Here is a 26470-nt window from a genome sequence, read left to right as displayed (position 1 = left end):
TGCATGCCTGTAATAGTATGTATATATATAGGAAATGTATATCAAATATAGCTACACATATCAGGCCAAACTGGCCTAGGTACAAGCATTCATGGTTCCACTGAATCTTGATAAAGAAATATATGTGCTTGCATGTACTTGTGAATGGAGAATGTGTAACTGTATGACAAGACTGCTAGTCTTGTTGGTTATATGATTGTGTTTATTGCAGAATATCCATTTATTATGCAGAGTGGAAGTATTGATACATTAAGTTAATAACATGGGTTATTTTTACAGATGTTGCCCAGGAAGTATTGCAGCACCAATGACAGATTTTTATGCAGCTGCAAAAATGTCTTTTTTTTCCCCAATCTTAAAGTATGAGGGTGTTCAGGGAGAGGAATGAACTATTTGGAAGAGGAAGTTAAGTAGAAGCTTTAAAAAAAGTAATTTTTTTTTATGTCAGCTGTGTTTGGGGTTAAAATCTATTCATCAGGGAAGTTTTTATTCTAACTGAAGTTAGAGTATCTGCAGCAGAACCCACCGTGGAGTAAGCTCTTGATGGACCTTACTGCGCTCTGCAAAGTGCTGCAGTTTCTGGTCTCCATTCAGCAAAACACCATTTTTTTTAACCTTAAGATTAGTTACACTGAAGTAAAAGTAACTTAAAGCACATGGTGAAATGACTTGGTGAAGAGGAAGCCAGGGTTCTCAGCACCTTTGTGGGGCTTGGTCCCTCATTAAACAGCAAGTACCAGGAAAAAAGGCTACTAATTTTGACTGGCTGGTTTAATTCAGCTCAGTGCTTTAATTAAGTGCAACACTTACAAGTAGACCCACAAAACCTCCAAGAGGACATCTTCTGTGCAAGCAAAAATGGCATTTTTTTTTCATAAGTAAGAGAGGGACATTTGGATATTTTCCAGGCAGTTTAAAAAGATGAAAAATGTGCATAAGTAGACTTTCCCCACACGTATTTCTAGCTAGTGCTTTTCTCAACTGTACATCATACTTTTCTAAATAACTAAAACAAAAAAGAAAGAAAGAAAAATTAAATACTTTGTGACTTGCTTATGCAGAGAGAGGAGGGGTTGCTTAACAAAAAAGTGGGGTTTTATTGGATAGGGAGAGAAAACATTTATTCGGAGCCAACAATACCCTTTTTCTATACATTAAATGCAATTCATACTTCACAGAGTATATTACAAGGGTGTTTCTTCCATCTTTCACATACCTGCTCACCTGCCTAGTGACACAAACAAGGCATGCCATGATGTCAATACCGGCAGCACCCTTGCAGGTGGAAATGTTCTACTTTTTACCACCAAAGCAACTCAGAACCCTCTGGCTGGGGGGTCCTGTCCCACCCCAGCTGTCTGTGAAGTCATCTGAGATGGGCCCCTCCATCTTTAGTTGAGTTTAATCTTCCCAGAAGAGTCAAATAATACCAGGAAGTCAAAAACATACATCTGGTATAAGAGCCCTACGCTCAGGGTGTTAAGAGAGAAAGCTTGGCCACTCCTGCCTGTTGAGTCCTCATCCATGTGGAGCATCCAGCACATGGTTAACAGTTTTGGCAAGGGAGGTTTGCAAGAAGCATCAGTTAAGGGAAGGGCTTTCAGCTATGTCACTACAAAAGCTCCTACTTACATTACTAAAGGTTTTTGGTGATCAAACATTTTCAGTAAAAACTTTAGTACTCATTTTAGAAAACTGAGTTGCAATGCATGCTACCAAAAGGAAAAATCTTTTCTTGTGGGAGAAGGTAGCTGAACTTTTGATTCTCTTGTTACTTCTACTGTCCAGCTGACTTGTGCTTTGTTGCTGTCGTGGCTCATGCAGCTCCAGTAATGCAGCTGTTGAGGCTAGATCTGTGCTGGAGGAGTTTTAACTCATGTGGAAACGGTGCTCCCCTCGCGTTATGTGGGAAGAGAATTCGTATCTGTCCTGGCTATGGTAGCCACACATGTTGCATTCAAAAGGATCACGGAAGCCGTGGCAGCCCATATGGATCGTATACATCACATGATCCAAGAAAAGGACTCGACAGTGTTCACACTTGTAAACTTTTACTTGCTCCCCATTGCTGCTGATCACTTTGAAAGCATCCTGGGAATTGTCAGTACCTGCCCTCAAGACGTCATATTGCCTGTTTTCTTCCTTTATTGAGATGCCATTTCTTGCATGGGGACCTATGTGGTTTGTCAGGTAAATTAAACCACTGCGTTCCTCGTTATTGCTTTCTGTATCTGTTGAGTCTTGGCAGCTGTTGCTGGGAGAGGCATCTCGTTCAGAGGAGACAGATTTGGCTTTGGAAAGCAGCAGCAAGTTTTCCACCGCGCTGTCCTGAGCAGTATGGTTGGAGCGAGCCTGATTGTCCCCAAGAGGTTTGTGGAGCTGATACATGGGGCTGATGACGGGTACCACCTCAGAACCGCCTGGTGGTGTTTGGACAAGGGGACGCAGGGACTCTGCCCCCAGGTAACTGATGGCGTTATTAATGGCCTGGTCTATAACGTGTGTCTGCATTATCTCATTCTCTTTCTCATAGTTGGTGGTGGCATCGTATGGAAGATCAGGCAAACATTTCTCACCTGCAGTGAAAAACAGTCAGGAATTAGAGGGTTGATTTCTACATAATTAAGGAACTGAACATCATGGATTAATAAAACAGCAACATGGATGAAAAGAGTTGATCAAATCCACCTCCGAAATTCACCTGAGGTATTCATATTTCTTTAATATAGCTGATCAGAAAAATGGTTGGTTGGTGTGTTTTTTTAAACCTGCAAGATAATTCAAGGTTTTTGGAAGAGCAAATGGATGCAAACAGATTCTGGAAATAATTACATGGGGACTCGTGGGAGCTACAGATTGAGTGCTTCACCCTCTCTCCTTTCTAACTGGACTCCCTCATCTGCCTCTTACAGTGAGCTAAGGCAGGCCTTTGTGGTTAGTGAAGACAGTATACCAGCACACTTACAGTGAGCCTGGCCTTCATGCTTCAGAGCATGAAGCACATTAAATTTTAGACTGGAAATCGTACGTTTTAGTTTTAGACCTTCAGTTTCTTACAAATAACCCACATTGGCAAATGTGATCATATGTTGCATCAGAGAAAAATCAACAAAAACTTAACTTTTCATATTGCCACCTCCCTCCCACGCCTTGTTTTTTAAATAAGCCATGTTAGACACATTACCAGAAGCTGCTCATGTTCCTAGAAATTTTGTGTCAAAAAGTTATCATCTACAAAAGCAGCCAAGAACCATGGAAAAAAATTAAGTGCACTTGTAGTTGGAATATATTTCTCCTATGAAGTAAAAAGCCCTATATAGAGCAAGATTACTTGTTACTTGCAACTTCGACTCTGATTTGGGATGCCAAAAGTAAGGGGGGACTCGTAATTTTTTTAAAATCAGACTGCACTAATGTATCTCTAGCTGGGTATTCTAGTATTGAACACTGAGTTTCACTGCAGTTTCTCAAAATTCCTGGACAGACAGGACTAAGCAAAACATAGAAGTTAGGAGTGGGAGAAACTATTTAAATACACAGATGCTGATGTAATGAACCTGAACAGTCTTCTCAAACAGTGTAAACTATCAATGTTCTTATCAGGCCCCTAATAAATTTGTGCAAATGCAAAGGGTTAAAAAATTCCCACAGGATGCTAGAGACTACCAATAACACATTGTTTACAGCTCTGCAGATCTTGGGAAATTCATTGAAAGCCACAAACAACTCTGTAAGGTGCTGTCACCATTTCCTAATCAAAATGACATTTGCTGGTAGGCCTTGGAAAGTCCTAATTTGTCTAAAAGAAATGCTAATAGGAGCATGGAAAATTTACCAGAAGATCTGCAAATTAATTTATCAATAATTTCCCCCCCACTTTCTACTCAAATTGACTGTTTAAAGTCAGTGAGGAGCCCAGAAAACTTCTAATACGGCACTATTGCAATGATGGGGCTAGTATGTAGAAAGTCCTGCTGTCTACATTTCCCACAAGACATGGTTTCATACTAGTTTGTCCATGCTCTGCAAGCACAGAAAGAAACACTCTGAGCATTGCGTAAGTTCCTATAAGGGATGTAGGGTACAGACACCTTCTAGCTGCGCCACACAAGATTCTACTTCCTCTTATTTCCTTTCCCTATTATTCTGCCAATTTGAGCACCCCTCTACTGGCATACATTCTTTTTTCTTCCAGATTTATCCTTTCTAATGCTAGAGTTTTCAGGCAGAGTTTGAGGCTTAAAATTCAAAATAGGCATTGTGAAAGACTCTTGAATTAAATATAGAAAAACTCTCCTAATATGAATGTATACCCTTGACTCAAGGAGGAAAAAATGAGGTCAAAATCATTTATATTCCATGGGCACTGTATACCACTGAAAAGTGGGACTGGTCTTCATTATACACAAAATTTTGGGCATCCAGAAGGCATGATTCTAATAGCTGTTTCTTGGGTAGTATTTGCTTTGTGTAGCATAAATAGTTGGTAGTTGGACTGAGAGGATCAAGTGGTCATAAGAAAAATTTTTTTCCAAGCAGAGTGTCTGAAACAGACACAAACTTGAGGTAGGCAGGTATCATTTCTGTATCTGGGCAATGCAGGTAATACTCACTCTCATTAAAAATAATAGCTCATTTCTGTGGTTATTAGAGCATAAGTAAATTAAACTGCTAATGGTTTGTTGCACTTCAAGCTTTGCACTGCTCAGGGTTCTGCAGCAGGTACCTAAATAGTAAAAATGCACTCAGTTCATGTGGGCGCTCTTTTCTTTTCTTTTTTCTTTGTTTGTTTTTTAGCCCCTCTCTTTTCTTTGCTGCCTATTGTTTTAACATGATAAACGTGTCAAACTTGCCTGCAGTTCTCACTCTAGTTTGGATGGCCCAGTTCTGCTTTCAGGTCTGGGAGATATTCCAGGTTGGAATACAGAGAGAATTTTACAGATAGCTGGCATAATTTGGTGAACAATCTCACTTTTGAAAGGTAATGAATTTAGCCTTGAGAAAAACAAGTGAAGCAGCAGACAGTCTTTCCCTTATGCGAAGGATGCCATTTGCTCCTTCTCCCTGGAATTCAGCACAGAAATTGGGACGACATGGTAATCTACAGAAGCAATAAACATGTTCTATTACCCAAAAGCTCTCCTGACCAGCCAGCCTAACCTCGTGTTAATCAGGAATGTATTTATTACATGAAGCAGCAGGTGAGGATTGGAAAGGAAAGGATTTGGGGGCATTTTCTTGTCAGAAAAGTTTGTCCTTTTGAAGGTTAGCAAATTTCCATAAATATCTGCTATCAGTAGGTTGTCTTCCTACACCCCTCCCTGAATAACTAACTGACAGACACTCTGCCCTCCTAAAACTCGTAGTTGAACTGGCTGTCTTTACTGTTTCTCAGGGGGGAAATGGAGAATGAAAAAGCTAGTCCACACCCACGGATACATCACATATAGGATGCTTGGTAGTACCTTTTAAATTTTAACACTTCTGGTCTTCCTGGAGCTTTCATAGAATTAGTATTTTGCCTAATGCAATCAGTTACTAGAGTGTCTAAATGAATCAGGTTTTCCTCACATAGCTGATGTATTTTTGGTAACTACCTCTACTACAACTTTTGTCTTTTTATAAGCATAAGCTTTCTTATCCTTGACTACCTCCCAGAATTGTTGCCTTTGGACTTGAAAACAATCTTGGACTTTCATTTCAAACTTTTTGTTGCACCTCCTGACGTAGCTAAGATGCCCCTTTCCTTGTCTCAGAAATACTAATTTTCCTTTCACCCTTGTGTCCTCATTGAAGAAGGTATATTTGGAACTTCTGTCCCATACACTGGTCTTTTTTTTGCCTTGCCTTTTGACTGAAGACCTTCTTAATGTGTGTTTTGTTTCAAAGACTTCAGTTTTCTCCGTTTCCTATAGAATAATATTATAAATGAATGTGCAGAGAATTAGAAAAGAATCTAACTACATATGAGTATATGCTGTCCTCTGATCTCCCATGTTTTTATTCATTTAAGACTACATAGATGACAAAGTATTGTCTGTGGGTCTCACTATTACAAAACTGATGTAACCAATACTTGATACAGGCTTACCAAACCAAACAATATAGGTGTAGCCTCCACTTTTATAGATGTAGCCTCCACTTTTTCATTGTTAAGACAAAAACTACTAGGTGCAAATGGGCATGAAGTTTTTCCATCATTTATAGAGTGTACCCAAAGATCTTTTCATTTAGGTATTATTCTCAGACCTAGGTTTATTTGTTTCCATGATCATTTTGGGCTGTAAAAGCATACAGAGTTTATGAAGGGGTGAAGACTGAAATCCAGCCTATCCTCTACTATTCACAAATGCTTTCACAAACACCAATATGCCCAGCTCTGGATGTCATCCAAGAAGTTAATAAAATAACCCTGAAAATGTGGTCAAATGCTTTCCCAATAGGAAACTTCTATTCCTCTCTTCGGGTTCTTAAGGCAACTTCAAGAGCCTGTCCAGATCTTGTAATGATCTGGTTCATAAGCATTAGAAAAAGACAGGAAACAGACTTAAAATCAATCTCCAGATGTGGAAAATCAAACATGCAGAAATGTATGCTGGAGAAGTTTGGTGGTTTTGGGGTTTTTTTCCCCCAACACATTGCTGTGTCTGCTTCTATAGAGATAGATATTGCTAATTTAGTAAAACAAGTAAAATCATAAGGCAAAAGTAAAAATCCTGTGAGATGTTTTTTGGGTTTTGTTTTGTTTTATTTTTTAGGAGACAGCAAACGTTTAACTCTTACCAACAAATTTCTGAGGCATAGAGCTCTTACGTTTGGCGACGTTACTTGCTAGTCTATCCAGCACGAGGGATCTTTCTGACCCTATCTTGCACAGGTCTTCAGCCATTTCACTCTGGTTAGTTTCCTCTTTTATGACTGAAATCAAATGACATCAGAAGGGTTAGGCACACTTGTTCCATTTTAATGGAACTATTGTCTTCAGGTTATTGTTTCTCAGCTAATGTCTTTTAGCTCCCAACCAGCTGGAAGGAGGAGCTCACCACTGCAGACACAGGATGATTCTGACTCTTGGTAACATAGTCCCTCACGCTGATTAATCTATGTACATGTTCATGTTTCCCTCGTCTAGGATACAAAAATGAGATTGCAACTGCAAGGCATCTGCCTGTGTGTAACGTAATCACGCCACCCTTGTTCTACAGCCACTCTGCATTTCTGCGAGTAAATGAGGTCCTAACATTATACTGGACACAAAGCAGTTCATCTTTTCACCCTCCCGCTGTCGCCCCCCCATCCCTCTGCACCTCTCCCAGTGGAACCACCTGTACGAACATTGCTTCTTTAGCAGGAAAAATGGACAAACTCCTCAACTACAGCAGTGGAAGATGTATCTGCAAGCTATACCAACCCTCCTCCCCAACCCCTTTTCTTCCCCTAGTAAATACTTCTATACTTCCTTGATGCAATTTTAGACTTTAAATGACAATTTAAATTGCTTAGGTCACACCTGTAATGGAGCACTGACTTCCAATACTCAAACTGTTTTCCCAACCTCCTGCTGTTGCCGAGACACTGTAGAATTAGAAAGGAGCTTAGCTGTGAGGCTCTAGGAAAGGGAAACTATTTAACTTTCACTACATTTTACTTCAGTACTTTCCTGCAGGAACAGAAGGGATGCATGAAAATGCACTGTCAAAACAATGACTATAAAAAATATATGGAAAGGTATTTCTGACTTCGACATCTAAAGGAAAGGTGATATGCAGCAAGATCACAGCACAACTGGTTTTGTTTTTTTTTTTCTTTTTTTTTTTTTTTGGCACAGGAGGTCAGAGATGGGAGAGAAAGGGGTTGATTTTACTTTTACCTGCTACTAGGGTATGGATATTTTTCCTGAACTTGTGAGTTGCTATTAAAGGGAGAAGCAAAAGATGATTTTTAGACTTTGATTCTGCGAGCTATTTCAGTTAGGTGCACCACTCCGCTACATTTTGCCTTCTGTGCCGGCTGAGAATTTGTTTTATCACTGGATTTACTGGTTCACAGAAGCCATTATTCTGGTACCTGGGTGTTTCTCAATAGCTGAGAACACGCTGTTCCTATGCAATGTTATTTTGGCAATATACCGCTGCCATAAAAGGATGATTGTGAAAGTTTCATTGTTCCTGAAAGATGTGAAATCAGGGTCTGGTGGATAACTGGAAGGAGCAGGTGAAGTGTCCTAGACAACAACACTCTGCAATACCAAACTGTTGAGTACACAACGGGTTCTTGAGTCCCGGCTGCAGCAGCACAAGCTGCAGTGACAGCGACAGGGAGTCTCATGGAATTATGCCCCAGCCCCATAAGATGCTAAAGACTGTGACCAATGCAAGATATAAGCAGAACTTGGTCATGAAGGTGCCTAAGAGTAAAGGGCACTGATGGTACCTGCTCAGCACTGAACAAGCACACACCAGCATCTTGTGCTGGCTAAGGCTTCCAGCTACCACCTTCCAGATACCACTTCAGGAAGAGACTTAGAGAGAATGTTTTAAAGCAGCCCTTTCAACAGGGAAACAAAAGATTGAATTCTTAGTTAAAAGTTGAAATGATCAAGAAATATCTGTTTAGAGAGGGTAAGTTATGTTCCATTTTCAAACTTTCAAACTTTCAAAACTGCTATTAAAAAAAAAAAGGGGGGGGGGGATTGAATTACGTACTAATTTCCAGCCTTTGCAACTGAAACCCCCTGAAATTTGCTACCAACCTGATAACTATTTTTCTGTAATTTGGTGTCTGTGAAGTGAGAAAAAAAAAAAATCATTTTATCTTTCCAATGAAATCCACAAGTGACTGAAGAATTGTAACTAACTGACTCTTTTTAAACTTCATAAACTATTTCTTCTGTTATTTTATATAGGCCTGGCAAGACTTCAGCATGCTTCCACTCAACCCAAATGCAGAACTCCAAATAATATCTCTAAGAGAAGAACAGGTTCTAGTCCTCTAAAATAAGAATTTTGCCATTAAATTCAGCAGGTTCCTAATTTCATGCGGAATCTCCTTCTCTTAAATAAAGCAAACAAAAGTTAAAATATAAATACAACCTTTTGTTCCCCTCCTTACTCCTCTTTGATGGATCTTTCACTTATTTAAGTACTTTCTCAATTATATTTGTTAGATTTACAAGGTGATGGAAAGCTTCTACCAGTTTAGGTCCTTTCAACTGACATTTTTTCTATGTATACTGCACAAAATATTTTTAAAATGCTGTAAAAAGCAATCCCACTGTAGCAGAATGTCAAATCAGATGCCCTAGCAGATTTTTGTACCAACTTTTTTGAGTCTGAAAAAAAAAAGGACCTGAATTATAGCTCTAATAGCTCCATATCACATCCTGAACTAGTATAAGAGCAGTGGCAGTATAGCTACTTACTTTTCTAGATACAATGTAGAATGCACTAAAAATCCCAGAAGTTGACCCACTCATTCTCAACTGTTTCATTGTACATTTTAATCTTTGAGTTTATAAGGGAAATAATGTAAACATGGCAAAATGATATGTTTGCAGTGAAGTAGAATAGATTAGAATGCAAAATACTAGGAAAAAAATGCAGGAAAGTTTCATTTTTTAGAAACATAAAGAATTGATTTATTAACTGAGTACTAAATTTTTTTAAGAGTGAAGTCTTTGGCTGGATGCAAGGTCTAAACTCCAAAGTTAATCCTCTAATTTTTTTTTCTAATTTGCAAAAGCACTCCTATTGTATCAAATATGGATTTATATGATACTTTCAGTATATGCAAGGAAGAAGTAATTCTTCCAAAGCATTCATGAATTCCCCAAGTTTTCATCCCACTGAGATATTAGATATTCAGTCCTAAGCTAGTGTAAACTCTCCTGTCATGATTTGCTAGAAACAAAGGTCCATCTCTAAAATTGTATTATTTCTTATTACAGTTTATGATTCCTGACACCAGTTTCATCTGGACATTTTTGCTTACTAAGACTTTAGTAGTAGTTAAGCTACTCATTCACACAGATTTTCATGTTCAGCGTGCAGGCATTCAAATCCATGTGCCAGACACTGAAAATTCAAATCCCAAGACAGGATATTTGCTTCTAAATCCTATCACCTCTTTGAGGAATAAGTATTGCTTCCTACTGTATATTACATTGAGCTTTTCTATTTATACATTCTCCAGCCCCTCAATAAAATTAGAAGGGCCGCTGCTCTAACATGCTGTCTGCCAGAAGCATCTCAGCTGTATTCACTGCTATCATTATGTGCATATACTTTACATTATTTGATAGCATGTAAAAACATTTTCAGGTTCTGTCCAGGTATAAAGTATTAAATGAGGCATCATTGCAAACAGGTCAGAGAGAACCTTCTATTTTTGTTGTTTGACAAACCAAATATACTGACAGGATCAAAAAGGTATGCAAGAAATGTAACTTACTGGATGGGCTTAAACTCCACCAAAGAAGCTGGATCTTACATTCTCTATCTAAAACTGCACATGCAAGAGGATTTTGTATGGTTATTACTATGATCAATCCCATATAGATCTTTAGGATCTTTGTTTAAAAAAAATCCAAACTCCAGTATCTGCTTGCTCAGTTTCTGGGCATAGTTTTAGATTTTACATTCTCCAAGAAATGGACTTTACCTTCATCATAAGACCGGTCTCTCAGAGAAGCACAACAGCTCCTCACCTCCCCCCAGTTTTCTTTTAAAGGGGAGGTTGGGAGAAAGGCCATCAACAAATTATTAGCCTTTTTGGACTGTCTCAGTGAAACTGGCTAAATTAAATGCCTCTGGCTTCAAGTCCTCTTGCTTGGAAGAGTGAAATCAAAGACAGGCGGCTCATTCGTGTCAGATGAGTTGGTCCCAGTGGTCAAGAAAGGCCCTTAAGCTGTGCCTGGGAAGGGCAGATGTGCAATGCAGAAGATTCTGCAGCCCTACCAAGAACACTGATATTAAGTCTTTATTAAGAATACATCCACAAGAATACTGCGATATAGGACTCCAAGCAAAAGGGAAAGGTGATGCAGTCATACTGTCTTCAGGACAGTGAACTGAAATTTTCCAGGTCTTGCAAGTGTTTTGCTACATGCCTGAGTTTTACTTTGGCTTTTTGTTTGAGCTAAACAAAAGGAGACAGCAGCCAAATATTTATCAAATACAGATTAAATCCAGATGCAATATCATATATATGGTATGTGTGTGTGCCTCCCCAATGCAAAAGATACCACAAATAGTACTACTGTTCCTTTTGCACTCCTTTTTCTGCATACCTGACAGGACAGCGTTTATCCCCAAATGGACACGTTCATTACCTGAATAAAGGCTGCTTGAGATATTCATGGTTTGCAGGTAGTTATGACAGCGTTCTTTATGTTCTTCCAAAGAGCTGCGCTGCTTATAGCTGCGACCGCAGTATCCACACTTATGGGGTTTGCCAACTGGAGAAAACACAGTTAATTGAGAGATTCAGATGACGTATTCAACAGCATATTAATAATGGTAAGAACAACAGGAAAAAAGCCCACCCCAAAAATGAACCCATGCTATGGTGAACTGAAGAAAGATTTTGTCAATTTAAGAAAAAAAACAACCTAATGGAAAACTAGTTGTATATCTTTATATCAACAGGCCAATTCTGTGGGTGCTGCAAGCTGATTTCAGATGATTCACATCAGATAAGGACTGCGACATTAAATCTTCAAAAACGGCATCTACACAAGTTAGAAACTGAGACATCTTCAAAGGTCTGAGTGGAGCTGCTTTAGTGCCTAGGTGCCACAGAGACTGCCAACGGGGGAACTGGTGGTGTAGGCAGAGACACCTGCCCACGACTGGATGTCAGTTCTGATCTAAACAGAACCAGCTCAACGCTTTTAGGACAATGTTAGATTTCACATGTTTTCTGCTTCTGGAAATTCAAAAGAAATGGCAAGACAATTTTTTTTCTGTATTACACCAATCCAGATGTAGGTAGTTCCAGGAATTTCTCAGTAATAATATGGTTTCATGGACTTCTGGCCCTGAATTTTCTGCCTTAGCATGACAAGACTGTCACCTTCTATGTGATTTCACAATTTTAGATGGTTACACAGCTTCACTTTTAAATTTTATTTACAAATTCTTGGGTGAAAATTAAACTCAGACACCCAACTTGTTTTATAACATATTGATGTCATTTTGCCAATTGCAGGAACTAATCACAATCTATGGTTTATGCATTGTCTCTTTAGCTATGGAATCCTCAGAGTTTGCCAGAAGTGTCTAGGTGTAATTCCATGTACATATGAAAAATTATATTTAAAACTGTGCACCCATGAAAATCAGTAACAGCAAGGGAGAGGGAGGAAAAATAGTATTTTAAAGATGTGCTTTCCTGAAATGGGCCAGGACCAAACAGAAGTGGAAATTATTTTGGAGATGTGGGACCAACGCTAGGGACCTTATTTAATGCGTGTGCTAGAGAAGAATTTCCTTAGGTTTTGTGCAATACAAAAATGTCACTTTGGGAGCTCCCCTTCTGCTACCCAGAACTTGGTCCCAAAGCCAACTTTCCCAAGTAAAGTTACCAGTGTCAGTTCCAGCAATGTATTGTGGAGGTCTCCTATCCAAATAAAAATTTGCATTTCCAGCTTAGCTTGAGAAATTAGGTGGGACAACACTCTGCTTTTAAAGGCACTTTAAAGGTGCTAAATTGGTTTTGCTTCACAGAATGTATGTGACTATGGCTTCTGTCAAACAGTGAGAGGTTCGTGGTAATGGAAAAGTGCAGCTATTCAAAAATATTTATTCAGATCTCCATATTACTGTTGAGACAAAACACTGAAAAACTAGCAGAGTCCTCTTTTTTGGAAGATTATCTTTCTCCCACCCTCTCCCTCCTCCCGCCCCTTTCTCTTTCAAAGTACTTGTAATAACAAGGTGCAACAAATAACTGCTGCTGAATGCTTTAGGTGGTATTCACTCCTTCGGTTGAGAATGACTACCAGACTGGAGGTTTTTGAGACTTTGTCACTTAAAACCTACTGTATTTAGACCTTCTATTATCTCTATATACATATAAATGCCATCCAAACCCTAAAACATTCATCAACTTTAATTCATGTTCGTAGTTCCATGAAATGGATTACTCACATGAGGCTTGTAAGATGAAACCCTAATACAGAAACTTTTAATCAGCCAAGAAGTACGGGAAAAAACAGTTCTTCTGGTGAAGGATCATGAGCATGAGATGTGTGTAGTCATTTCTTTGCTGCTAAAACACCGCCGCCAGCTCACAGCTTGGGTAACCCCAACACGGGGCTACTCTCCTCCCCAGGGCGAGAAGACATCTTAGGCTTGGTGGCCACGAACGCCCCCATCTCCTCAAGAGGTGCGGTGACGGGCGCCCATGGACAGTCCCCCACCTTCACTTACCCGAGTGAGTCCTCAGGTGTCCTGTGAGGGCATCCCTGCGGCGGCAGGCGTAGTTACACAGGTGACACTTGAAGGGCTTTTCACCTGAGTGCAACTTTATGTGGCGCAGAAGGTTGCCCTTCTGTGTAAAGGAGGCTCCGCACTGATTGCACTGGAAAGGGCGTTCTCCTACAGGGAGAAGGAGAAAATAGGTGAGAACAAAAAATCTTACGCAGTAACAAGAGAAAGATTTCAGTGAGAAAGTTGTTTTCTCACTGCTGCTGTGTGACTTCCACCGGCTGCAGGTTTGATATAACATGAGGCTTTCAGACTAAACCTGCCAGTTTCTTAATGCTTCACTGGCTGGGTCAATTTGATCTGAAAATCTAATTTTTTTTTTCTAAATCAGAATGGCACATCACAATGCAAATTCAAACTCATTTAAATAAAGTGACTGCAACATTTTGTGTTGAAGAGCCACTCTTCCTGATCAGCAGTTTTGGAATAAACCAATATCCAATTTTGCATGTTGTGGCATTTGGTGGGGTTTTTAATGTGGCTTTTTTCAAAGGGTCTTTAAAATATGCCACTGAAGCAGCAAAATAAAAAGGAAACTCATTAAAAATGCATTTCAGGATCACAAGTTCATTTCAGCGTTACATTCTTATATTTAAATGAAAGGCACTTCATTATAACAGTTATAATAACTTCTTTTCATTTACATTTTCCCTGTATTTTCCCTTTCAATTTCTTCTCCATTACCTGTCTGTCCCTAAGCAGCCAAATCAGGAAAGAGACAGAGAAAGAGAGAGAAAAAGAGAGAGTAAAATCACACAAGTTAAGACAGTGCAAAGGAAGCCCTGTACTTCCATGCCAAAGTCCCAACCCTTCTCTAGGTAAGGTACGAACAGAGGAGCTGCACAAATGGGCTCTGCTGGTCTACACTTTTGATGGACACAGGGAAAAAACTTGAAGAGACACAGCCTTGACTTGTCTAAACTGGTGCCTGTTATCAAGAAAGCAAATCGACTAGTTTTGCAAAAATTAATATGGCTGTTGTTTGCTTTTTAGTGCTGTTTAAAATCAATATGCTCATTTATTTGCTTACCTATTTTTTTTTAAATTAAGATAGATGAAGCCTTTTCTTAAGTCAGTGGGAAATAAAATATGTTTCCACTTGTACCAGATAGGAGTAAAGGAAAATTTATACATGAGAGCACTCCAACAGCAGGCACTGCTCCTGCATGCCTGTTTCTCTGTAGCCCTCGACTAAGTCAAACCAGCCTTTGAAACTCATTTGCTGAATTCTGTTTCTCTTAGGCATAAATGTAATCTGCTCTAGTAATTATAATACAACACCAGTATTAGAAACAGCCCAGAGATGACCTGTTCTTAGTTTTGATTTTCTTTATATAACAATAATAGTGATTTTCAAATTTCAGTGCTGAAGTTAAAATATAGAAAAAACAAATACAAGTTAAACAATTTCTTTCTTCTCTCTCTCTCACTTAACCAACATGTATTATTTTGCACATCTACGACCAACTTGAATGTCCATACATGTGCATACATGTGCAGCACGATCATTTTTGACTTTGGGGTAATGCAGTAGAACAGCTGAAAATCAGTTAAGACAGCAGTACAGCCCCAACCCCAAAATCTGCAAACTCTACCATCAGGGCTGGCAGTTTTAGCATTCAGCAAACAGTAAAATGAATCTACTTTTTGGCAAGGTATTTTCATTGGTCAAACAGCTTCAAGTGGGTCAGCACAGTCCCTGTGAAGCCAGACCAGCTCACTGTCCGTCAAGTAGCTGTATTCATCTAAACTATATCCGCAACTGGTTCAACTGGGGTGGCCCACAAAAATGCCAGCATTAGCCTTACAGGATTTTGCAGTGTATTTCATAAGCTATACACAGTAGTTGTTAGGGGAAAAAGAAAATGGGTAAGAGTCTGTCTGCTTTACTTCTTAATCTTTGGGGCGGTTACTCAGCGTGGAAGGTATTTTTCAGAAATGGACTGAAACAGTAATGAAGAAGTCAGTTTGTCATGGGGGACACAAATTCAGAGGAAATGGTTGATTCTTACTAAACAGCTTTTCTATCATTCTCTTCTGTTATTTTTACTCAGAGGAGCGTAAAAGGAGAAAAACAAGGATTGTAAAAGTACTCCAGGAATGAAATGTAAAGCAAAGTAAGAACGAAATGTATCTCCAGCCTACAGCTCTCACAATTACAAGGTGAAATCTTGCACTGGGTGGAGAAGACAGACAGATGGAGCATTTCAAACAAGACTGCTGTATACCAACTATTTCTGCAAAACTTACAGTGGGAGCAAACGTAAGGGAGCCTGCACTCGCATTGCTGTACAAGGGAAATGACACCACCACTGAAAGACCCTGAAACTACGTGTAGCTTGACCGGCTCTTGGTTGTCCGTGCTACAACTACCAGGGCGGGGAATGCCTGCCTTGTGGGCCCAGCAAAGCTCCCAGCCCTGCTAGGATGGAGAGTTGCTGATGGAAGGTTACTGGGTGTTGTGCTATCCCCCCCAAAAATGGGGACGGGACAGGACAGAAAGAAAAAGTACCCAATGCATCTTTTGTTTAAACAGTCAGCTTTCTGTGTTATCTTCTCGCCAGTTCTGAACAGCACATGTCTGTCTGGGGCAGATATCACCACATGGTGTGTAGCTATGGGCAAATACGGGCCCAGGAGCAAAAACTGCAATGGGACCCTGAATTGAATCAACCACCATTGCAGTGATTTGCAAACCTTAGTGGGAGCACGGGCCCTGGACTACTTGTTCAGTGAAGAATATTTATCATCTTAATTGAAATCTTTCTCATTTCTTAAACAACATAATGACAAAATCACCTAGTACTCAGGGATGCGCATAGCTCTCTTTCTTCTCTTCTTTTTTTAATGCTCATTCTTCAATGGCAATAGTTTTCTAAATAAATTGGAGACATTCAGACCCAACTAACAAGAAATAAGTGAACTAACCGGTGACTTAAGTTAAAGGATCGTACATATAAGGAGGGAACATATACAACTATGCACACACTCATATATAGGCACATAAATATATGCACACACATGCACACAAATACGTGCACACTGAGCAAGCGAAGCCTGAATCTGTACCCTGAGGTCCCAGCACCAGGGAGCGGGCGGGGGTGTGTCTCTCCGGTTTCCTAAACACCAAGCAAGACAGCAACAAGCTGGAGAAAATCAACATACTGAAAGCCTTGGGGAAGGAGAGTGAGGAGAGGTGGGCGTCTGTGAGTGGGATTCGCTCCGCAGACAGGAGCAACAGGTAAGGCGCTAGGAAGCAGTCAGTGCTGTACGGCTGCTTGCAGACAGGAGGGGGCAGAAATATCAGGTGCTGCTCTGCATATCTGCACTTGGCAGGTGTATTCATTAAAAGTAATTATGCCTTTTATCAGGTCAGGCAGTCATTTTATTTTGGCACTTTAGTGTGCTAGAGTTTTGTTCACTTATCAAATATTTATTTAAGGAAACCTCACTGCATATGCAGGTTTTACATGAATTAGCAGCAAAGTAATTCATTTGCGAGGCTTATTCCTTCACTGGGCATGTATTGAAATGGGCTTCAGCGTAGTCAGTTAAATGTCTGTAATAGTATATCCCATTTCTACTTTAATTTTCACAGCGCAACTGAAAGGAAAAGCAGTCACCACTGTTTCCCCATGACGTCCCTTTAATTTAAACTACCAGCCCCGAGCTTCCACTCCCTTGCCAGCCCCTGAAAAACTGCCTGAGCTCACCCAAAGAGGCTGCTCAGGAGAGGAGCTGAGGGCAAGGCAGGAGGGAAAGCAAAGGCTTTCTTTCCATGGAAGGACTCAGGGGCGCAACTTCACACCCTTTAGTTTTATTAAGTGTAAAAGAAGGGGGTCCTGCTGAGCTAAGTGCAGCTCCTGGGGTGCTCCCACTGCGGGTTTTAACTACATTCCCTGATGAAAAAGAGGATCCCGTTGGCGAAGGGCAGAGAACTCTCGGAGCGACTGCCCTGGCAGGGTAGCGCCCTTGGCAGGCACCGGTGTCCCTCTGCCAGGCAGGCAGTTCGGGCAGATGGAGGTCTGTGCCAGGCAAACCGGTGAGGTGGCCCCCGGGGACGCTGCCCCCGGGAACAGGCAGCCCAGCTCGCTCTCCGGAGACTCAGCCTGCCGGGTGCCAACCAACGTGCTAGAAAGAAAGGCAGGTCTGCCCACCGCCTGCCCAAAATCAGGTGTGTCCCCACACAGGCCATCCAGCCCTGGCGCAAACAGTGCCTCTGACCCCCGGGGACCCGAAACAGCTCCTCCGAAGCAGCAACTTTTAATAAAACAGCAGCCTCCTTAAACAAGCACAAAGACTTCTACCTCTAAATGCATTTTAAGTTGCAACATTTTATTTGAACTACTGCAGCATCCTCTTCAAGCCCAGGGGTCTGTTTAAAAGGCCTCATGTCCAAGTCATTTCCATATACATTTTATCAACTTTTAAAGGATCACAGTAACACTCAATTTAAAAAAAAAAAAAAAAGGAAACAATGGACCAACAAGCACTTTATTATATCTAGGAAGTAGGCCGCAGCCTCTCTTCTGAGCACTAGCTGTGGCTTTTCCAATAATCATCTACTCTTCCTTGACAGAGGGATTTATCGCATTGAATTGAACGGTACTCTGAAGTAGGCAATGTAACAGCATTGCTAACTATCACTAGCACCGCTTCTGAACGTGGCTAACCCACATTACACTAACAGATCTCACCCTTCCAGAGCTTGAACAGCCGCACTTGCAATGACAGGTATTAGCACTGGGGGGGATGGACAACGCTCAGGGTCTTTTCATGGATCCTCTCCATTAAACTCTCAAAACACTTTGCTAATCTCACTCCTTAGTAATTGCGGGGAAATCATTTAAGCATGATGGGGAGGATGCAGAGGAAGAAAGTATGTGTTCACTAGCACGACTATTTCAGTGGAATCTAATCATCGGACAGGTCATTCTTACCTTAAAAATATTTTAAAATTCCCTCTCATTTGAATATTCATGCAAAAATGCCAAATACTTTATTTATCTATTTTCAAAGTAACTTGTGTAGCACAACAGTACAGTTCATTTCTTCTCCTTTGACTATGGATGACCTTAACAGTTTAGATTGGAGGCCTAATTTTTAGACAGCTTATATCAGGTACAATGAAACTCACCCTGGTCTTTACTTCTTCATTTGTTTCAGCCTCTTCATTTTTTGCACTGAGACTATTCAGAATTAGAAAATCGAGGCAAGAAGATTCACAGCACTGTATAATGAAAAGCCATTCTTATGGAGCACAACATCTTTACATGTCTCTTTTAGTGTCCCAGTGGAAACCCTTTAGTCCAGATCTGACCAGTCACAATAGTTGTTATTACTTCATGAAGCATTTGACATAAAACTAACACCTTTTTACTAAGACTGCCAGTACAGCTCTCTTAACATTTATTTTGCCAATCACTTTCATAATCACTGATCCATAGTGAGCTTTGTTGCATGGTTGGAAACATTAGAACTGGGTCCATTTCAGAGTTAGCCACAAATAGGTTTTTCTTCAGCAATTCTTAGAAATTTCTTAGAAATTAAACAAGACTTCTTTACTTTTTTTTTTTTTAAATTGAATTTTTCATGTAGCTTCAAACCAAACTGCACAATTTCTACCCCAATAGATGGACTTCCATCAGGAAGAAATCTCAATTCCTGTGCTGTCCAAAATGGCGTAACAAAGTAACCAAGTTCCAAATGCCCACCGATGCGGCATTATCTTACAGGAGGGAACATGTGCATGACATAGAAAATAAGTCTTAATTCCTAATATGTGGCCAATTCTTGTCAACTAAAGGAAAAACTATGGCAGGCCTTACCAGTGTGGCTTCGTTTGTGAACCATGAGCACATTGGGACCGATGCAAATTATCCCACAGATATCACATTTTAGCTTTCCGTTAGGAAGTCGAATGCCTCCAACTCCTGACATAGCCTTGCTGCCTGGGCCATTGTGTGAGCCATTCATTTTCTCTCCCGAGGTATCAAGCATTCGTAAATCCTCCGCACATTCTTCCCCATTCATTTCACAGGCACGCCCATTCTCTTCATCACTCTGAGTCTCTATTTTAATATTACCGGCTGAAAAAAACAATACAGGATGCCACTCAGTTTTGTTACAGAATAAATATGGTGGCAAAGAAACAAACACATCAAAGGAGATAATGTCTAAACAGCATGTACAATATACCTAAATAACAAAAGCTACAAACACAACTACATTTCTATGGGCAATGCGATGGGTTTGTAACACATGGAGCAATGAAAAGTGAATATCAGTAAGACAAATACAAGGCATCCAGAAGATGGGAACCCAAACAACATTACAAGTCTGTTCCTAGGTCACTCTGAGATTTTTGCATTTGTAATGTTCATTTTGACAATTCAGGTTTATTGGAATGAAACTTAAAATTAATCCACTTCACATGGATTTGTTCAAAACAATTGTGAAAGTAACTCATCAAAGACAATGGATGAAAATGAGCTGAAAATGCAACATTCTCCACTTGGCAGGAAGATTTCAAGGGTTGTACTGAATCCAAATATTTGGTTTGCAGTTCTATGGGGTAAGCAAGGACAATGGAAAAGCAAAGAGTACAAACACTGATAAAGAAACCAGGGTGGGAAAGGATAGAAGGAAGAATTGAACAGCGGGAACTAGCATTACAGGAAATAATAAGAATGAAAATTGTGGTTTTAGGACAGCAGGATTAGGATTGCTGAGTAAGAGGAGAGGATCTCTACAGCCATGAGCTACTATCAAAAAAACCGTAAGCCAACAAAGGTGAGTGGGAGAACTGTTTTGACTTTATTGGATAAGTCCTTTGTGTTATAATCCCATAGGCAACAATCACTTGCAGCTAGAAAAAGAATTCAGGTATAAATCTGGCATAGCCTCACTACATGTGATAACATGTAGGTTGGTAAATTTGATCCGATATGAACACAGCAAACCTAAACATTACGGAAAAGGGACAATATTCAGATCAGTTAATGCCAGTATTCATTCCTCTTCCCTCCACAGGACTGTATGATGTTTTGTGTAGAATAAATCATCTTTACAGTTATTTCCCTCTTTTCTAATCTGATGATTTTGTTGAAAAAATAGTTCTTCATTAAGCTGGAAAAGACCATTTCATTGCCCCATATCTTACTTTCCTTTCAGTGAAAAACCTCTTCTTTTACCCCACCCCACCCCAAAAAGAGGAGCATTTACTTTAGTGGCTAGCTGAGTACAGGAGGGGTCTGTTTCACCCAGTAAAGAGCAGGTCTTTTCCTTTTGTGGAATGGTAGTTTCACAGTAGCCTTATCACAAGTGGTGGTGTAGCAATGACATAATTAAGCTATGAGCAATAATTACCTCAAGAGATGAAAGACCTTGACATACATTTGAAATTGAAAGGTTTGACAAACTCTTCCCTGCTACACCCTGCAACCTCCCAGGTGTCCCAGGAGGACTGCATGGATGCAACTGACAAGAGTATCTGACTCAAAATCCTACTGGGAAACATGTTGAGCATAAAGGTGTCCACATTTCTGAACACTGCTCAACTGGACACCTTTTATAAAGTCTACCAGTCTAGGCATTTTAATGATTTTTCAAATACTGCATTTTTAATTGAAATCATATGCAAGACAGAATGAGTGTACATCATAAATAGCAGTTTTTTCTTTAAAATGCATGCCCTAAAAAGGGGACTACTTTAGAGATATGGGAAAAAAAAAAAATCAATGACCAAACAGTGATTTACAAAGATGGTATGACTGGCTAAACAGAAGTGATCTACGCTATTCTGCAAACTTGGTATACTGCAACCTCATACTGCTGTTTTCACCACGGCATAAAGAAGCGGTGGAACTATGTGGCTTGAGCATATGACAGATTTTCCATAATTCACACACCAATTTTTTTTCTCTTAATTATAAGAATAATAATCTGAATGTAAATCTATTTACACAAAACAATTACAGGCTCCTCGCCTGCCAGGAATTTGGAGAAGGTGGCTTTTGAAGTAGGCTTTATGTTAAGTTAAAACAAAATGCATGTGAATGAAGCAAAAACATCAGACTACTTAAGCACTTTGGTAGTGTACGCAGACAAATGTACATTACTGAGAAGCGAAATGACACAAAAATCATAAAAGTAGGAACTAGATGGAAATGCTCTGTAGTGAGCTGAGTTTGCAGTATACTTACGGGAAAAAGATTTGGGAATTATTGCATGAAAGTCCCTAAAGCCTTCTGCCCCATATGCAGCTGCAATAAAGAAGGCAAACAGGATGCTGGTTTGTGGTACTGCTAGCAGTAAATGTAAAAGAAGATGCCATTATTGCTATAAGAGAAATACCTAGGAGAAAGACAGAACTATCATCACAGAAGCAACACAAGCAGTTTAGGATGAAGCAGGAACAGCAGCAGGACAGTTGGCAGGGGAATCCTGACCTGCCCAGAACAATTCCCATTTGTAAAAATGCCCTTTTCTTCCAAAGCATCCAACAAGTTTTACCATGTTTTCTAAATGCATAACCTCCCTTGGGTATTCCCCTGGCTCGCAGGTTAACTCTTACTGAAGTCAAGAGGAACTTCTGCTAAAGTGTCTCAAAAGGGTCAACAGGAGCAGAGCACCTAACACAGCCTTCTCCCACCCCCAGGGAAACTACAGGCCCCTACAGTGCAAGCTTCCTCTCAGGATTTATTTTTTGTCAGCGTGCCCTCTTTGTGTGCCAGAGAGCTCTTCTTTATACGTCCTTATTTCTAGTCACTGCAGTTATAAAAAGTGAAATGGCATTGTTTTCTTCTCACACCTGCGGGACTTATGCAATGGAAGAAGAGGGAGTTCAATGTTATATCTATATCTATATCTATATATATATAATTGTGTATATTGGCATATTTTTTGTTTGTATTTCTAAGGCTTGTCCTCACAATGTATCTACACAAAAGTAGATGCACACACACACTATACCCTGCATATTATGAGTAGCCATGTGCAAATCAACATGCCGTGGGGCACACCGATACAAGTAATGATGCTGTTCGTTACTTGATATAAACACTGATAGGGATATTGATCCAGTCAATTTTCACTAAAGCTCTCCGCAGCTATGCCCCTCAACCACCATAGCTGTGCTGCTCAGTGAACGTCCCCCTGCAGACGAGGCTGAGTTTCCAGGACGAGGCCCTTACAAGCACGTCCGTCTGGCAGCGCAGCTCGCGGAAGGGGCTCGGTTTAGGTGCGGAGCTCACTTTGCTGGTGAGAGCTGATGGATGGTGAAGCCGCCCGCCTCGCCCTGGGTCCTCATGGAGATTTTATAGGTGTAATGAACAAAGAAAATCCCTTCATATTCAAACTAGGCACTTTTTGCAAACCTGTTTTCCAAATGAAAATTAGTGAAAAAAGTCCCACAGATGTAGGATACGCAACAGGAGAGAGAAATCTCTCCAGTAGAAATACTACAGATTTTTATTAAATCTGAATGAGAAATGGGAAGGCAGGCTATGCAATTTTTTTTCTGGAGACTTAGACTGAAAATAAAAATCAACAGCATTTTCATGAGAGAGGTTCCTGTCCCTCCCTTGCTATAGTGGGGAAAATCACTCTTGGAGCACTGATGATGTGACAAACACCCGGGAATCAAACTTTTCAGATGCACTAATCGAGAACATAGTCAGCATTTGTATAGGTTTCTCAAACAGTTACTCGATATAGCCTTTGTAGAAATAATTTCTGTGCACATCCCTGTCTACCTACACATACATGCAGACATTAATTAGCTCTACAATAATTCATGGTAACAATTTCTCATTGGCTCTTCTAACACCATTAAGGCATCACTCATTAATTAATTTACTTCAGTTTGGTTGGAGATGACCTTAAAAGACTCTGTATTTTACTCTCTTTGAACACATTATTGCAATTCAGAGGAGCTTAATCCAACCCCTTTTTTTTGTGCAAGGAGTGTGGAGCACACCAGTGTCACTGAAGCGACAGGTCCCCCCTGCTCCCTTTTTACCTACCCAGAGTGTGGAAAAGTTACCCCAAAGCAGGGCACTGTGTGGGTCTCTTGTGCTTTCTGATGTTTACTGAGAGCTTCACTCAGGATTTTCTGAGAGCATTTGAAATTTATGTTACAAAAACTGTTCTGTATTCTATGGTTAAAGGTAGCTTATGCAAGTCTTTGGGAAAAAAAAAAAAAAAAAAAAAGGAATTGACATCTCAAAGGGGAAAGAGCTGCATCAAAAGCAGCATGACCAGCAGGTCAAGGGAGGTGGTTCTCCCTCTCTAATCTGCTCTTGTGAGACCCCACCTGCAGTACCATGTTGAACTCTGGGGCTCCCAACATAAGAAGGACATGGACCTGTTGGAGCGAGTCCAGAGAAGGGCCATGAAGATGATCAGAGGGCTGGAGCACCTCTCCTATGAACACAGGCTGAGATATTTGGGGTTCTTCAGCCTGGAGAAGAGAAGGCTCTGGGGAGACCTTACAGCAGCCTTCCAGTACCTAAAGGGGCCTACAGAAAAGATGGAGAAGGACTTTTTACAAGGGCATGTCGCAATAGGACAAGGGGTAATGGCTTTAAACTGAAAGAGGGTAGATTTAGATTGGATGTCAGGAAGAAGTTCTTCACTGTGAGGGTGGTGAGGCGCTGGCACAGGTTTCCCAGAGAGGTTGCGGATGCCCCATCCCTGGCTGTGTTCAAGGCCAGGTTGGACGGGGCTTTGAGCAACCGGGTCTAGTGGAAGGTGTCCCTGCCCATGGAAGGGGCATGGAACTAGATGGTCTTTAAGGTCTCTTCCAACCCAAACATTCTATGATTCTGTCATATGATTCTATGTGATTTATCACTGAAGAGCAGTGTAGCTGGCTCAGCACAAGACTCAGACTGTGACAGTCGGGAAGGCAGGACAGAGGGCGAGGTGACAGAGTCACACTTCCCTGGAAATAGTTGAGCAATGTGGAGAGGGAAGGGAGGCATTTTGTAATGAGTTAAAGAGTCAGTAGTGGGGAGAAAGGAGAAACCAAACGGACCTCCTGGGAAACAGGGCATGCAGGGTGGCTTTTAAAGGACAGAGAAATAGGCAGCTGGAAAAAAAGGCATGTGAAGAATTAGTAATTTGTTTTCAATCCACTGTCAATTTACCTTCTCTTATAGCTATGGGACTCCCTCCCAGGTGTAAAATCCTTTCAGTTTTATAAGACTTTGGCACCAGCACGGGTTTAAGTACCTGGGCCAAAAATCCATTTGGAGGGGGGCATTCACCTCTCAGGTCATATTCTTCTCCAGTGGGATTTTTAAGGGAGAAAAAAGCGTAAGACCTGGCTATCAAAAGAGTTTAGAGAATAACAGAGAAAGATAAATCACACTGAAGGTTCTGGGGCATTTTGACAATAGAGTTCCCTAACTCCCTTTGTTTTTTAGTGGGATTTGAGCATCTTTAGAACTTTTATCCCAGTAGGTACTTAACTGTATCTTGTGGTATATACCTGCCTTTAAGAAGTTATCCTTTAGCCTTTCTTCGAAAACAAGCATGATAATCTGAGTTTTGGTCCATGCAATGTCTTGCTCATACTTTGTAGCCAACAGCAAAGAAAAGACCTCTCTTCAAGTTGCTTCAAAAGTTTGAGTGCATGTAATTTTTTGTTTGAATGGCTCATTTGTTATTCCAAGACAACTCAGAAGCATTTTGGTGATATTAGCTGATGTTTAAATGGTAGCTTTAAAGTCCAACAAGAGTTTTTCATGAAGGCATCATAACTATTCAAGCAGCAGACAGATGACGCTGCAACAATACCTGGCTGATTTGAACAGTGGATTAGCACTGTTATGGTGAGGAGGAGAAAAACCTTTAACACCATCCTTTCTAACAAATTATAGAAAATGTTGCTTAAAAGGCAGAATAAGATGAAAAAAGTTTATCAGGCCAGAATAAATCACCTCAGTGTGCCAACATGTCAATAAAAGCAGCCAGGATCTCTTCCTATTTACAAAGGTGCAAAACCCAGAAAACAGAATATTGCCAGCAATTCCACCTGTTATTTCTGATGTAAGACATAACAGCTATTCCATATTGTTGCAGTGTACTGAATTCTAGCACTTGGCTATGACCTGAAATCCAAACTTTCCCCTTTTTCTTTTTACATCATGGTCATTTACTGTGGCATCAGCTCTGTTCTCACCACATAAGAGCACTGTGGGTGGAGGATGCCATTCTCAGAAACGTAAGGCACTGTCCTGGTTTCAGCTGGGATAGAGTTAATTGTCTTCCTAGTAGCTGGTATAATGCTATGTTTTTGACTTAGGTATGAGAAGAATGTTGATAACACACTGATGTGTTCGGTTGTTGCTAAGTAATGTTCAGTCTAAAGTCAAGGATTTTTCAGCTTCTTATGCCCAGCCAGCAAGAAGGTACAAGGAGGGGCACAAGGTACAATGGTACAAGGGGCACAAGGAGTTGAGAGGGGACACAGCCAGGACAGCTGACCCAAACTGGCCAACGGGGTATTCCATTCCGTGTGACATCATGTCCAGTATATAAACTGGGGGGAGTGGGGGTGGGGGCATCACCACTCGGGGACTAACTGGGCATCGGTCGGTGGGTGGTGAGCAATTGCATTGTGCATCACTTGTATATTCCAATCCTTTAATTATTATTGTCATTTTATTAGTCTTATCAATATCATTATTAGTTTCTTCTTTTCTGTTCTATTAAACTGTTCTTATGTCAACCCACAAGTTTTACTTCTTTTCCCAAATCTCTCCCCCATCCCACCGGGACAGGGGGGGACACGGGGGGAAGTGAGTGAGTGGCTGCATGGTGCTTAGTTGCTGGCTGGGGCTAAACCACAACAGGCACACAAGCAAGTTGTATGTCCATGGAATATTTAAGGAGTCAGTATTCCCTGGCTAGGTTTGACAACAACAAAGGCCAATTCTTTAACTTAAATTATGTTTCCATTAATAGTATCTTTCCCT

General features: G+C 40.5%; 2 protein-coding genes across 17 annotated transcripts in view; one reads left to right on the top strand and one right to left on the bottom strand.

The window, feature by feature from the left end:
• FIGNL1 (fidgetin like 1) overlaps window positions 1–17107 on the top strand; it is a 39152-nt gene extending 22045 nt beyond the window's left edge. The window contains exons 4-5 of the transcript XR_012649720.1: window positions 2534–2706; window positions 15542–17107. The gene's annotated coding sequence lies outside the window, so the exon portion shown is untranslated. The remainder of the gene's footprint in view (window positions 1–2533; window positions 2707–15541) is intronic.
• IKZF1 (IKAROS family zinc finger 1) overlaps window positions 1078–26470 on the bottom strand; it is a 69711-nt gene continuing 44318 nt past the window's right edge. For 10 of the 16 annotated variants that reach the window (XM_075022674.1, XM_075022676.1, XM_075022677.1 and 7 more), the window contains 5 exons: window positions 19316–19576; window positions 13431–13598; window positions 11330–11455; window positions 6784–6918; window positions 1078–2576 (listed from right to left, as the gene is read on the bottom strand). In XM_075022674.1, coding sequence (XP_074878775.1) covers window positions 1870–2576; window positions 6784–6918; window positions 11330–11455; window positions 13431–13598; window positions 19316–19576 — 1397 coding nt within the window. In that variant the 3' untranslated portion in view covers window positions 1078–1869. Of the gene's footprint in view, window positions 2577–6783; window positions 6919–11329; window positions 11456–13430; window positions 13599–19315; window positions 19577–21691; window positions 21752–26470 lie in introns of all 16 variants that reach the window. The other 6 variants (XM_075022689.1, XM_075022679.1, XM_075022686.1 and 3 more) reach the window with 6 other exon arrangements.

The sequence above is a fragment of the Buteo buteo genome, chromosome 3, assembly GCF_964188355.1.
Source record: "Buteo buteo chromosome 3, bButBut1.hap1.1, whole genome shotgun sequence".
Taxonomy (NCBI): domain Eukaryota; kingdom Metazoa; phylum Chordata; class Aves; order Accipitriformes; family Accipitridae; genus Buteo; species Buteo buteo.
The sequence above is the reverse complement of the archived record's forward strand: the minus strand, read 5'-3'. Positions and strand labels throughout refer to the sequence as shown.